The sequence below is a fragment of the Onychomys torridus genome, chromosome 1 (assembly GCF_903995425.1).
Source record: "Onychomys torridus chromosome 1, mOncTor1.1, whole genome shotgun sequence".
NCBI lineage: Eukaryota > Metazoa > Chordata > Mammalia > Rodentia > Cricetidae > Onychomys > Onychomys torridus.
The window spans coordinates 78,023,419-78,037,398 of NC_050443.1; the positions used below are offsets into that span (position 1 = coordinate 78,023,419).

The 13,980-nt window shown below is 45.6% G+C and overlaps 1 protein-coding gene across 2 annotated transcripts in view; it reads right to left on the reverse strand.

Annotated features, from left to right (window-relative positions):
• Positions 1–13,980, reverse strand: part of Uvrag (UV radiation resistance associated) — a 64,390-nt gene that overhangs the window by 17,564 nt on the left and 32,846 nt on the right. For both annotated transcript variants that reach the window (XM_036173485.1, XM_036173493.1), the window contains one exon: positions 6,474–6,565. In XM_036173485.1, the coding sequence (XP_036029378.1) occupies positions 6,474–6,565 (92 nt within the window). The remainder of the gene's footprint in view (positions 1–6,473; positions 6,566–13,980) is intronic.

Sequence of the window (13,980 nt, forward strand, 5' to 3'; positions counted from 1 at the left end):
GTGCGCCTGTGTTTAAATCCCAAAGGTGACGGCATCAGCTAGGTGCTGTCAGCCTCAGTCCTGTGCAGAGGCTGAGGTCAGAGATAACACAGTCCTTGCGCTTGCTACTGAACTGCACCGCAGTGTGTTATAGCAAGCCTCCCACACCAGAGTTCTTTCTGTGTTCCGGGCCTGCTTCAATGCCAGCTCCCCAAGGAAGGTCCACAGTCCTCAGCCAGCCAGTACATGAGTTCCTGCCAGGTCAGGTATTTATTCCCTTTCTTAGAGCATTTTATACTTTTATTTTGATTATTTATTTTCTGTTCCTATTTCATCACCTTGATTAGACTCTAAGTGGCAAGAATGCCCCTGTGGGTGTTTGTCTCATGAAGAGGACAGACACAGCTTAACAGTCACTGGGACCAATGGATGCAGACACCAGCGCCACACTGCTCACAAGATGAGATTTGGTAGAGAGGTGACCCTGAGTCACTGACGGGATACACTTTCGTCCCACATCTGCCCTGTGCCTGGTGGTGAGTGAAATAGAGCTTGACTCCACCTTGATCTGTCAGAGCATCTGGACAGGGCAGGGGTGGGATGTTCTGGGTGGCAGGAGCTAGTTCAAGTGAATCACTCTTGCAGAAATGTGTGTGTTATGTCGGTTGAGATGGGTGGAGAGTCAGAGAGACACACATGCAAAGCCCTGTCTGCGGACATCACTCTCCAGCTCTGTGCTGGTAAATCGTCACATGGCGGTCAGCAGCAGCAGCTTGCAAGCACATTCCTCCTTGACCAAACTCAGCCCTTGAGGTGATTCTGAACGTGGCCATCACCTTGAGTCCTGGACCACTTTGGAGTCGGCAGAAAAAGGAAAGGAAACATATAGGGCATCTATGGCATCGGTGACTTTAGTCAAAGCATTTGGGAGCACAGTCTCGAGGCTGAAGCCCTGCTGCCCAGACTGCTATCAGCTGGCAGTTTCAGGGGTCCCCGCCACTAGGACGGGAAACCAGGGATCACTTGGGAAAGAGCTGTCCAAAGCAGTGAGAACCATGCCCATGCAACTGTGCATGTGAGGAGAAAAGGGCTCACTTCAGGACTGGTCAGGTAGTCCTAAACACTAACATTTACAGTATTAGTTAAGAATTCTATAACACACAAGGGAAAAAAATGACTTCATTAAAAGAGCCTTTATCACTGCCCTTTCTTTACAAAATCAAACAAAACAAGCTGACATATAACTTGGATGCTTCCCTGAGGGATCTGATGAAGCTTGGAGTGCTCGACACCAACAGGACAGAGCGCAGTGTGCCTCCACCGGACCTATCTGTCAGTGGTAACCACTGCAAAGGGCTTCCTTCCTAGAAGATGGTAAGTCTCCCCTTGGAGCTGAAACAGTAACTGACTCCCCAAGGAGGAGCTGAGTTTGTTTGGCCTTTGCCCTAAGGAGCATGAGCCGGGGGTTGGGGTGGGGGAGCCCCCAGTCTATAGAGGCTCTGGGGAATTCTTGGATTTCCTGAGGCTGACTCAGCTTGTTCTGGCTTTGTTTAGGGTTGCAGAATCTGGCCTCCTGTGGTGGTCTTGACTTGGCATCACTAGGAAGCGTTCACTTTCCCAGTACTGTGCCTTGAAAATAGTGGCCCGTTTTTCATTAGAGAACCAGAAAGTGGTCATTACCACGAATTTGTGTTAATGCACCGGCATGGCTGGCATGGCTGGTACAGACGGGGCACTATGTAAACGTTAAGTTTAGGGCTTAAAAGGTTTGCTATGCCAATGCCAGGAGACTCAGACTCTTTTTCTGGCTACAGGTTCACAGGTCAATAGTACTCACAGTCATCAAATTTGCCTGCGCCTTAGAACTGAGTCACTGAAAAGACAGTGTTAGAAGCGGGGAAGGGCAGCCATGCAGCAAGAGGAGGGCACTGACATCAGTGTTTTGGGGAGATGGTCTCAAGTCCCCGGAAGGCCCAATGTCCACAGCTGCAATAATTTGCTGCTCTCCTTCTCTCCTGTTTTTTGAGACAGGGTTTCTCTGTAGACCAGGATGGCTCTAAAATCAGCGATCCATTGCCTCTGTGCTGGGATGGTGATTTGTGCCTTACAATAAAGATTTCTTCCAGCTTTTAATTTCTAATTTTGTATTCTTTTCCTTAAAAAGCATGAGCTCTCAAGTCGGGTGGTGGTGGCGTCGCACGTCTTTAATCCTAGTACTGGGGAGGCAGAGGCAGGTGGATCTCTGTGAGTTCAAGGCCAGCCTGGTCTACAGAGTGAGTTCTAGGACAGGCCAGGGCTACACAGAGAAACCGTCTTGAAAAAACAAAACAAAACAAAAAAGCACAAGCTCTCTCATAGTCCAGTTTCTTCCCAGTCTTAAAATGAATGTGCACTGTAGCCAAGTGGTCTGTTTGCCACAGTAAAACTTTTGTAGTTTAAAAAATGTTTCCTTTTGAGGAGCAGGGAGAGTGCATTCTAGACAGAATGGAAGCAAATGGGACAACCAGGGCCAAAGAGCAGGACCCATCTCTCTCTCTCTCTCTCTGAGAACCAATGGGACAAGTAGAACCAGGGAGATAAATTGTACTGGTCCTGCTGTGTGGGTTAGAAAAGCTGGTGGTCAAGACTAGGATGAATGAGTAAAGGGGGTGAGGAGAGGGAGGGGTGAGGAGAGGGAGGGTGGGGAGAGAGGGGTCGGTCCAGTGGTTAGAGATGAGGGTTTGTAGAGAAATTCATTTAGATCCAGCAGGCATAAAGAGGGATGCTGGCGTACTGAGGGCTGGGCACCCGGGTAGACAGGGTGCCACTTGCTGAGAGGAGGCCTGCAATGGCAGCAGTTTTAAGGTGGCATTGTGGCTCAGCCTGCAAGCCTGGCGCCTGGGAAGCTGAAGCAACAGGACCACCAGGCCAGCTTGAGCTCTACAGTGAGTTCCAGGCTAGTCTGGGTTATAAGATGAGACCCCATCCCCCAAACAGAAAACAGATGAACAAAAACAAACCCCCAAATAAACATAAGACACAAAACCCCAAAACAACAACAAAGAATAAGGGCAGCTTTAAACAGGCCGCTGCCTGTCTTGCTCCGAGAGGCAGTGTTGGGCGGGCTGCAGGGCTGCAGGGCTGCAGGGCTGGGGGGCTGCGGGGGTGCAGTTTGCAGGACAGGCTGACCCCTGACAATTTTGAGCATCACAGCACAGAGTAGATGGTTTTGGTTTTGTTTTTCACACATGGTCTCATGTATCTCTCTCTCTATTTTTTTTTTTTTTTTTTTTTTAAGGCAGGTCTCCCATAGCCCAGGCTGGCCTCTGATTCACCATGAAGCTTGGGAAGAGCCTGAATCCTGATCTCCCCACCTACCTTCTGAATGTTGAGATTTAAGGTATGCACCACCACACCTGGCTAGTGAATGTTTTTTAAAACAGTGAGAATGGATGTGAATTTAAGAGAAGAGGGGAGAGAGTGTGAGACCCTAAGATGGAGCCACAGGGAGCTCTGGTACTTAATGGTCAGGCAGAGGAGCTGGACTATCTGAGAGAGGGAAGTAGCAGAGAAAGCTGTGCTCCCGCCAGGAAGGCAGAGGTCGCCAGCAATGCCGCAGGCTGCACACATGCTGAACAGGCAACACAGGACGGTGACCTTTGGGTCTGGCACAGAGCTTAGGAGGCACCTAGCTAGATACAAGAACCTTGGCACACTGATAAAACTCGGAATCAGACCAGAGTGAGTTGAAGGAGGAAGCGAACATAAAAACGGAAGAACACAGACAGTCCCCGAGTTGTCAGAGATGGCAACTGAGCTCCCTCACCGACCCAGACCTATGGGCGTTGGCTTATTTCTGTCAGAGCGCTCAGACGCGACGACCCCGTCCCACATGAACTGCTCTCCAAAGAACGGAAGAGGGAAAGAAAGGTCGTCATTTTATTCTGTGAGGCTGTGACAACCAAAATCAGACAAGGAGTTTTTGTTTTCCTTCCTCCTCCTCCTCCTCCTCCTCCTCTTTGTTTTGAGACAAGGTCTCATGTAGGTAGTCAGGACTGGCTTCCTCATTTGGCTGAGGAAGACCTTGAACTTCGGATTCTCTACTTTTACTCCCAGAGCTAGGATTACAGACTTGTGCCACCACACTTGGTAATCACGCATTTGAGAGAGCTAGTTATAGGCCAGCCAGAGCTTCCTGGAATAGTCAAAACTCTGTTAAAAAAAAAAAAAAAAAAAAAAAAAAAAAAAAAAAAAAAAAAAAAAAAAGAGGGCTGGAGAGATGGCTCAGTGGTTAAGAGCAATGGCTGCTCTTCCAGAGGTCCTGAGTTCAATTCCCAGCAACCACATGGTGTCTCACAACCATCTGTAATGAGATCTGGTGTCCTCTTCTGGCCTGCAGGCATACATGTAGGCAGAATACTGTATACATAATAAATAAATCTATTCTTTTAAAAAATGGGAAGCAAGAAGGGAGGAAGGGCAGAGGGATGTATGGGAAGAAAGTAACAAAACATTGTCTTCTTTAGAAGACAGGGTTTTTCATTTTACTCCAGCTGGCTTCAAACTCACTAAGAGTGACCTGCGTCCATCTCTCCAGAACTGAGATTACAGGCACATGCCTTCACGCCGAGCATGAGATACCATCTTTATAATTAAAAGGCTCAATATCATTAAGCAACCAAACTACTCACACAAAATTCTAAGTCAATATTCTGAGTCAGGCCTGGCACTTTCCAGACCCACACGGAACTTTCTGCAGAACCAGCGGGTACTTCAACTGGTTCAGAAAGACTGAGCACATCTCCTCTTCCTGTTTGCTCAGGAGCTGTATGGGGCTCTCTGTCCTCTCACTAGAGAATTTTTCTGTGGGTGATTTAGGGGCAGACTCTTCGTAACCTTGGCTCAGCATTCCCTGGGTCCTTCGGGGTCAGCTGACGGCTCTCTGCAGTGTGCTAAGGGCCTCCTCTGGAGGAGAGCTGTGGTTCTCCACATCCAATGCTCAGGGTAAATTTAATTTTGAGTGATGTCTTTGCAAACCCTTTTTATTACAGATCTAAAGCCACTTTTTCCAAGAGGCTTTATCAGTAATAAAACTGACATTTTGATTGCATTAGTCTGTCTCTTGTATCCTCACTCTCAAATGGTTCCAAATGTCAAGGGAGAAGAAGGATGCCATTTATTGTGCGTCCTCAAGCCACAAGCAGAAGTACAGCAATTACATCTTATAATAATTAAGAAGGAGGTATGGGTCTCTGGAGAGAAGTTAAACAGTGAGGCAGAACAGGCAGTGTGGAAACAGGCAGCTGGGTACCCAGGATCGCTGGTGCTATCCACCAGTGGGGAGAAGCTCCCGCAGTGATACAGGTTCAGTCTGAGCTTAGGATGGAGCTCACTCTTCTGGTGAAGAATCAGGGAGGGCTGTGGCTGCCTCTTTCCCTGCTATCTTAGGTGGTAACACTTGTGTTAGGTATCACCTGAATTACATGCCTTGAAGGCAGGGATGGAGCATTATGTGGCCCTCCTGAGAGAGGCTGGCTCAGTTACAGAAACGGGGACACAGAACATCTGCAGCCACATTTGCTTTCACAGTATTGTTATTATTTTGCATTAAACCTCGATTCTTTCCCTGTATTTGGGCACTGAGGTCAATATCAGGCTTTGATGGCTATTTTGATATTCTGAGTAGAATTCTTTCAACAGCAGAGCACTTGCCTAAGACGGCTTCTTTGTAAAAAACAAAAAGATGCCTGAAACCTGTCATTCTGATGGTCACATGGGACAAGGACAAAGGCCAGATATCTGCCAGAGATGCTATCTTCACCCTCAAGGCCTGTCTTCATGGCACAGGAGAGAAGGAAGCCAGTACTGTACTGTACTTTCCATATCACGTCTTAGCTCATCCTCAGCACACTGGTGAGATGAGCAGGCAAGGATTAACAAGGGGGAAATCAAGTTTCGGGGAGGCCAGACTTTAAACCCACACATTCTACAAGAACATCTGGGCTCAGAAGCCAGAGCTTCTTCCAGGAGACCACCACTGTGAGTCATCACCTTCTCAGGTTTTGCTAAGTTATCGCCCACTGCTCCAGGACAAACTTCAGGATCCCTAAACGTCATGAGCCCAGTTTCCATTTACTCAGGTCGTGTGAGTCACTTTAATGTAGAGGCTTCAAGTGACAGTCGGCCCTCATGGGACATGGTGACAAAAGGCACAGTGTGGTAGCATCCTTTGGCTCAGACTCTAATTCTAGCTGCTGGTCCTGATGCTCATGGGAAGGCCCCACTCTTCCCAGATGACTCCCCTCATTATTTGCCTCTGCCCAGAGGGTGCTGCACTGCCTTAGCCAGGCCAGAGCTTAGGTTACAAGTTGAGACGGCTGCCTACTCTTTTCTTCAGATGCCTCACTGCAGAACAAAGTCCAGCAGGCGGGCTCAGAGCCATGTGGATGCCCGGCAAGCTTTCCAGGTGTCTCGCCCACATCCCAGACATGGGTGTCAGACATAAAGATACTCACCATCTGACCATGAGTCCATGCTCCATGAAGTTTTTCAGGTTAGGAAGGGTTTGCCTCAAGTCTGGAGTCCCCAGGCCATGCTGGTATCTCAGCTGCAACAGGAGGAGAGAATTTTAAGATGTTTTGTCAGATTCTATGTAATGTTCAAGAAGGTGAACCTCTGAAAGAGCAAACATTTAAGTGTATGACGGCCAGATCGACTGTGTCAGAGGGACAGCATTTAATGGCTCTTCACGTACCATTACCTTCCTTATACCTTAAACTTGAAAACCATGTGGCCAACCACAGGTTTTGAGCTAGTCTTTTCCATTCCTGGGCCTTTGTAAGTTTTCCTAACACCACAGACATAACTCACAGGAGTATTTTATTTAAGTTAGAAAAAAGTTCACTTACTTTTATTTTATGACGGTATTGCCTATATGTATGTATGTGCACTACATGTGGGTTTAAGGCCTACAGGGGCCAGAAGAGAGTTTAGGATCTTTTGGAACTGGAGTTACAGGAGGTTGTGTGTAAACAGAGGTGGAAACTTTTGTCCCAACCACCAGGTCCCAAGTAAACACACAAAAGCTTGTATTTATTACAGAACACTTGGCCGACGGCTCAGGCTTATTACTAAGTAGTGCTTACATTTAAATTAACCCATTTCTATTACTCTATGTATTGCCATGTGGCTGTGGCTTTAGTGGTCCTCTGTCATCCTGCTTCTTGGGTGGCTGGCTCGTGTCTCCTCTGACTCCAGCCCTCTTCCTCCAAGTCCTCAGTTTGATTGTTCCACCTAACCTTATCCTGCCTTGCTTTATTATTAACCAATGAGAGCAACACACATTCACAGCACAGAGAAGGACCATCCCACAGCAGTTGTGAGCCACCATGTAGAAAGTGCTAGAAACTGACCCTGGGTTTTCCGCAAGAACAGTAAGTGCTCTGAAGCACAGAACCATCTTTCCATGCCCTTTGTTTTTAACTTTGTGGATATGTGGTGTGTTTCTGTGTGTGTTTGCATAAGTATGTGTATAAGAAAGCTGTGAGAGGCTTTTGGGGCCTCTGGAGCTGGAGTTACAGGTGGCTGGTGAGCCACCAGATGTGGGTGCTAAGAATCAAACTCTGGCCTCTGCTAGAGCATGTCATACTCTTAAGCACTGAACCATCTCTCTAGCCCCTCATAATACTTTAAATTACATGTCTTTATGTCAGTTTTGACAGGGGTTATGCTCTAGATTTCTCTACAACATTCACCATGTTTTATGTGTGATGTGAGGGACGCCTCTTGAGGTTTTATCCCTAACAGCACAAAAATAAATGGAAAAAAAAAAAGCGAATTTAAGAGTTAAGTAAAACTTGGTTACCAAAAAGATTAATTTAATACACAAGCATCGGCACTTGGTCGATTTTTCAGACTGACAATGAAGAGTTAGGAGAATCCCAAAACCCAAGTGAGCTTCTAGAATGTTTTGAATGAACACATACATCATGTAAGGGGGCAGAAAGCAAACTGTGTTAGAACTAGAAGGTGTCTTGGCTATTATTTAGGCCAATGGTAAACTCTTCAGGGCCATAGGTTCATCTGGGCAGACAAAACTAGTCTAGGCCTGTTTTCCACAAGCCATTCTATTCCATCCACTTTGCCAACTGAGGAGAAAATTGGTAACAGTGCTTGAGAGGCCACAGGAAAATATTCTTTCCCTTTCAAACCTAGCTTGGTGACCTGAATCACCTCCTGAGATTTGCTAGCCTTGAATTATAAGATCTACTCCATATTAAATGACATCATTCCTTATATTAATATAAAAGCATTTTTCCATACATTGATAAAAGCAAAGTGGCTGATATCCCAATATGACATTCCTGAATTCATTGTTTCAATAAAAAGTTAAAATTGTTTACACATGGCATGAAAATTTCACCTGTGATTCATACTGAAAAATATTAAATATTAAAAAAAAACCCAAGTGGAATAGCAGGAAACTGTGTCTCTGGGCCAGCACACCATCAACTGTCTGCTCAAGCTTCACAATGGAAGGTGGGTGTTGAGTTGTTTTCAGAGACCACAGTGAAAATTTCTCTCAAGTCTGATTTCAATGAAAAAAAGAGAAAATGAGCCTCCACTGAGGCCTTAACTGTTTGTCACACTGCACTACTGTGTGAGCTAGCATGGAATCTCAGGATTTGTAGTTCAGGGAGAAAAACTGGACTCTTTCCAGCCTCTGGAAATGAAGAGATCGAGGCTCATGATGAAGGCACGTGGCCTCTCAGCTGCTCAGACTGGAGCCTCCTGGTTACACCTCTGTGCTTCCCACCACACCAGTCTTCAGTTTTCAGCGAAGAGAACTACAGGAGAAATATTTATATGGTGCAGCTGGCATGTGGCTCAGACGGCTGAGTGCTCTCTTTGCACACACAAAGCCTTGGGTTCGATTCCCAGCACCACATAAACTGGGCATGGAGGCAGAAGCCTGTAATTCCAGCACTCAGGGGGTTGATGCAGTAGGACCAGAAGCTGAGGGTCATCTTGGGCTATATACAGAGTTTAAGGTTAGCCTGGGGTACATATCATATGTATTTCTATATAAATTCAGAGTTTAGTAATAAGATACAGGTACTAGCTAAGAAGTCTACAGTACCACAGGTTTATAATGAAAGAATAACAAAGCCTGCTCCCCAGGAACAACCGCGTCCAGCTGTTTCTTCCTCACCTTCATCTTTCCAAACACTATTAACATTTCCTGCCCCCCCCCCCCCCCCCAGTATCTACCACATTCCGCTGTGGAAGAGAAGAATCCGGGTCCGGGCACCATGCACAACATCTTTCACACAATCTTATCTTATCCACTCTTATTAAATTCGGGAATTCACTCTTCACTCACACATGCTTTCCTCTCACTGTCTCCAATATATTCAGTATATATTTTTTTTAAACAAGGTCTCATGTGTCCCAGGTTGGCTAAAACTTGTTATATAGCCAAGGCTGGCCTTGAACCCTCGAATTTCCTGCTTCCACCTCCCATGTGTCTGATTACAGGCACGTGACACCACACCTGATTTCAGCATCTCACTTTTTCTTAAATCAATATTCAATGTTGAACTTATCATGTCTCCATAAATACTGCTCAGTGCTGAGCCATAGAATGGACTGACTTTTCCTTGTTGCTTGTTTGAAATCAGTAAGATGCCATTTTTTTTCTGCTTGCTGAATTTTTAAATGTACCTATCAATACATATTCTCTTCAACTGTGATGAAACCTTAATTCTTCTCCATCTGATTAAACATACTACATCCATTCATTAAACCTGTTTCTCCCTGAAGAGATGTATTTTCTGAAATACAGTGAGTCAGTTCACTTATTGGAGTTTCATTTTTCCTATGCATAAAGTGGGGATGTTTCTTGCTCAAAGCACACAGTGTGGCCCAGGCAAGTACTCAAGCAAACAGCCTTACAATCATTAATATGTAGGCTCATTCCTTCTGTTTGATCACCACAGCATCTACCACGAGGCTGGGCTTAGAACTTGCTCAATAATGGCTGATTACTTAACTAATTAGAAGGGAATTGGCAAAGGAAGGAATGAGTTACTTCCCATCAAAGGGCAAAATCTTCAGTATAATGCTTGCAAGTCTTTAAATGCTAATTTTGACTCTGACTGGAGAGGCAGTGATAAAAACACACACGTTAATAGCTTCAAAATAATAACACAGGGAAATGGAAAGGCTGACACATGATGTGGGTGGTCAGAGACCTGAGTGACAGATCCCACTTTGGCTGTGTGGCTATGTGCAAATTTCTTCCTGGGTTGAGTCAGTCAAATATTTTCAAATCTTTTAAAAATTCATATTCTTTAACAAGTTATCCTGGTAAGGGACTGTCAAAAACAGAAAGGGGAAGAAAAGGGAAAAAGGGAAAACTGGAAAAAGAAAGGCATGGGGAAAGAACTGAGTTCACTGGGTTCCGATGTCTCCTTCAGCCAGTCACTCAGCCAGCACACCTTCTGGTGCCCGGGGGGTGAGTTGTCTCTTGAACCACACATTTGGACAGAACCCTTCTTACCATGTAAGCCCTCCAGCAAGTTACAGAACCAAGAGGACCAAAGACATTTGCCCTCTGGCCTGCTGTGGAAACTGATGAGTGTGACGGCAATTCTTGGCTGTCAACTTGACTACATCTGGTATGAACTAAAACTGAGCTGCTGGGTACACCTGTGAGAGGTTTTTCTTGATTGGATCATTTGGGGCAGGAAGATCCACCTTAAATCTGGGCTATACTTCACTCTTGCTGGTAAATTCATTTCTTCTCTGGTATTAGAGCCTACTTCTTCTGGATTCTGATATATACTGAAGATCAGCTGAGAAATCCAGCCTCTTGGACCAAACAACTATTGGAGTCTTAAACTTTCTGTTGGGAGGGAGTCATTGCTGGACTAGCTGGTCCACAGCCTGTAAGCCACTCTAATAAATTCCATAAATATATTATCTATCTATCTATCTATCTATCTATCTATCTATCTATCTATCTAGAAAGAGAGGGAGAATCTAGAGAACCCTGACCAATACAAAGTCTTATCTACAGAGGATGGAGGCTCCTGAGGCCTGCCTTTTAGAGGATGAGCACTGGAGAGGTAGAGGCAGGGGGATCAGAAATTCAAGGCAGAGAGACCATGAGTTCAAGCCAGCAAAAAGCTGCATTCTTCTTTTCTCTATGGGACCTTGCTTCAGCTCCATTAAAGCCTGCCACCACTAACCACCACACTCCCTGCACCTAGTTACTTCTTCTACCTCTTTTCCTACCGGGGAGGGGAAGGACAAGGGACCCAGGCAAATAAAATACTGCTTTGGGTCTAACTGCCTCAAATTAGGCTCTGAAATAAACACCTTTTGTAACGGCTTCTTCCTGTACCACCATCCAGAGGCTGGGTAGTTCGTAAATGAAATTTTGGTTTCAATTAGCCTGAAGTTCAATTTCCTCTGATTGGTCTAGGACTCCATGAAAGCAATTAAATTATCCTGCAATTCAGTGGTAGGCAATGAGGATAAAAAAAATACAGCACTAGGGAGGCAGAGGTAGGCAGATCTCTGTGAGTTCGAGGCCAGCCTGGGCTACAGAATGAGATCCAAGAAAGGTGACAAAGCTACAGAGAAACCCTGTCTCGAAAAACCAAAAGAGAAAGTGCATGTAGATAATAAATGACATGGGAAGTAGGCAAGTGATGCTGTGGTTTATTAAATACGGCATTGTCTAGGAGCAAAAGAAACTCCCTATCCTCAAACAGCCTGGAGGAGCTGGCTGCATAGTGACTGGAACAGAGAGACAACCAGAGCAAAGAGTACATTCAAACCGCAACCCCAACCATAGCCATGCCAAATTCCAGGAGACATTTTCTTCTCACACCTCCTTTTTAGAATAAAAATACAGTATACCATCTCATCCCGAGGCCTACCCTGTGCTGTGAGTTTGACCAAATGAGGCAGGTTGACCTCGATGTTGGAGCTCTAAGGGCTTGGAGTAAACTGGTTACACAGCATGGCCAGTGCACCACATCGGCAGGTACTACCCTCTGCAACTCCAGGGGTGGAATTGGAACACAGCCAAAGTGCACTTCTGATAGCTGTTGCTCACTGAGTGTCCTGAGCAGAGAAGCTGGGTTTCATAACCAAGTACTCAACTTGAGTTTTAATTTTTAGACACAGTTTTTCTAGGTCAAGGAAGACTCTGGGGGTTTAGGAATCATTTTGTCATTTAGGTTTTGGCAGAAGAGAAATTCACTTTAGACAACTTGTGCACACACACACACACCCCAAAATACACTTATCCACACAAGGCCACTTATTGCGTGGCTTATTACTTCCATATGGAGTTTGAGCTTGAGCTGCATGCGATGTTTGATACAAACCGTCTGTTACTGTGAGGGAATGTGGATTAATATGTGGCTTCAATAAAGGTTACTAAAAGATCAACACTTTCGTGATGGGATTACAATGAATTTGACTACAAAGAGAACTGGTCTGCAGGAACTGAAAAGCAAGAAATTAAAAATGTACATATGTATCAAAGACTTAACTTTAGAGTTCTGGCTTATGTAGTTAAAAATCTCTGCAGGATTGGTTCCTAATATTTCAACTCAAGATGAAAAACTAGGATCCCACTGTCTTGAAAAGAGCTAGATTATGAGCTTTAAAAAAGGACACTACCATGTCCAAACCTGCCTTTCTAGAAGAAACTACAACTCATTCAAAGACGTAGAAAGGCAGCTTGGACAGTTTTTAGCATGAGCAATCACACTGTTTCTTAGAGTGAGTCTTGACAACGTACGTCTCTAAGGAAAAGCATAAAAAGCTGATTATGAGCCTCTGGTTGCAAGAACAACCTAAATACTTTCCCAAGCCTATCTATAAACACATGCCAGTCTTTTCCAGGATAGATGGGCTGTAATGTAAACACTAGACACGGCCAGGCCTGCCACCCTGAGTTCTGAAGCCTCAGCATCCACTGTAACAGCTCTACAAAGCTTCAGATGCTCTCCAAGGCACACACACTATCAACCGCCCTAGAACATGGATTAATACAAGAGCCAAAGGGACTGAAAACACCTTCCCGCCTGCTTCGCTCACGCTGAGGAGGAGAGGTCCCAGCAGACCCCAGCAGGCCGAGTCCAAGCCCCTGGGTTCTAACTATAGGCTCGCTTCTCGATACTGTGTTGTTTCACTACATTTAAAAGCACAGGTTGTACCCAAGTCAAGCTTCTCCTTACAAAATCCCTCACATTACAAACATCCTCTGCATCAGAATCTTACAACGAAGCCACTCTACCCATCTAGCTTGGTTAAACTGTGACTTCAGTGGGGGGTTACATACAAGAGCATGGGTGAGGGATTACCTACAGACGCATGACAACTCACAGGTAGTTCCATCATCCAAGAAAAGTACCTCCTCCCTAGTGACCTGATGGCCTATCTGTCCTCAGAGAGGGACGGACCTAGATCTGTGCAATGTCATAAGCCCTCTTCCCTTCCCTGAGGAAGGTTAGTGGAGCCTATCTTGTTCTCTGTTGGTAATCAGAGCCGCTCTGATCTTATGATGGCCACAGCATGTCATGCTCAGAGAACAGAGTTCCAGAACAGAGCACTGTTACCTGCTTTGACCCCGCAGTCAGCCTGAGTCTCCATCCCTGACAGCCCCTGTGAGTCAACTCATGAGGATCAGCATTTAACATCGAAGCGGACAAGCAAAAGACACTTGTGAAAGCAGCCGTAAGCAGTTTGAATTAATCACCTTCACAGGAAGGCCACGTGCTAAAGGGTAAACAGAACTGGGTAGACTCCACTGGTGTAGATGCCCATGCTGTCCCTCAGGCCCAACCTTTACTCCTGTCCCCAGTGCCGACAGACTGGCACACCCCGATTTCACTCATGACCTGCTCGACATTAATCTCTGACCCAATCAGACCCAACTCAGCATTACTGCCTCTTGTTAATGCAATCTGACAGCATCTGGAACTGTATATTAGATCAAAA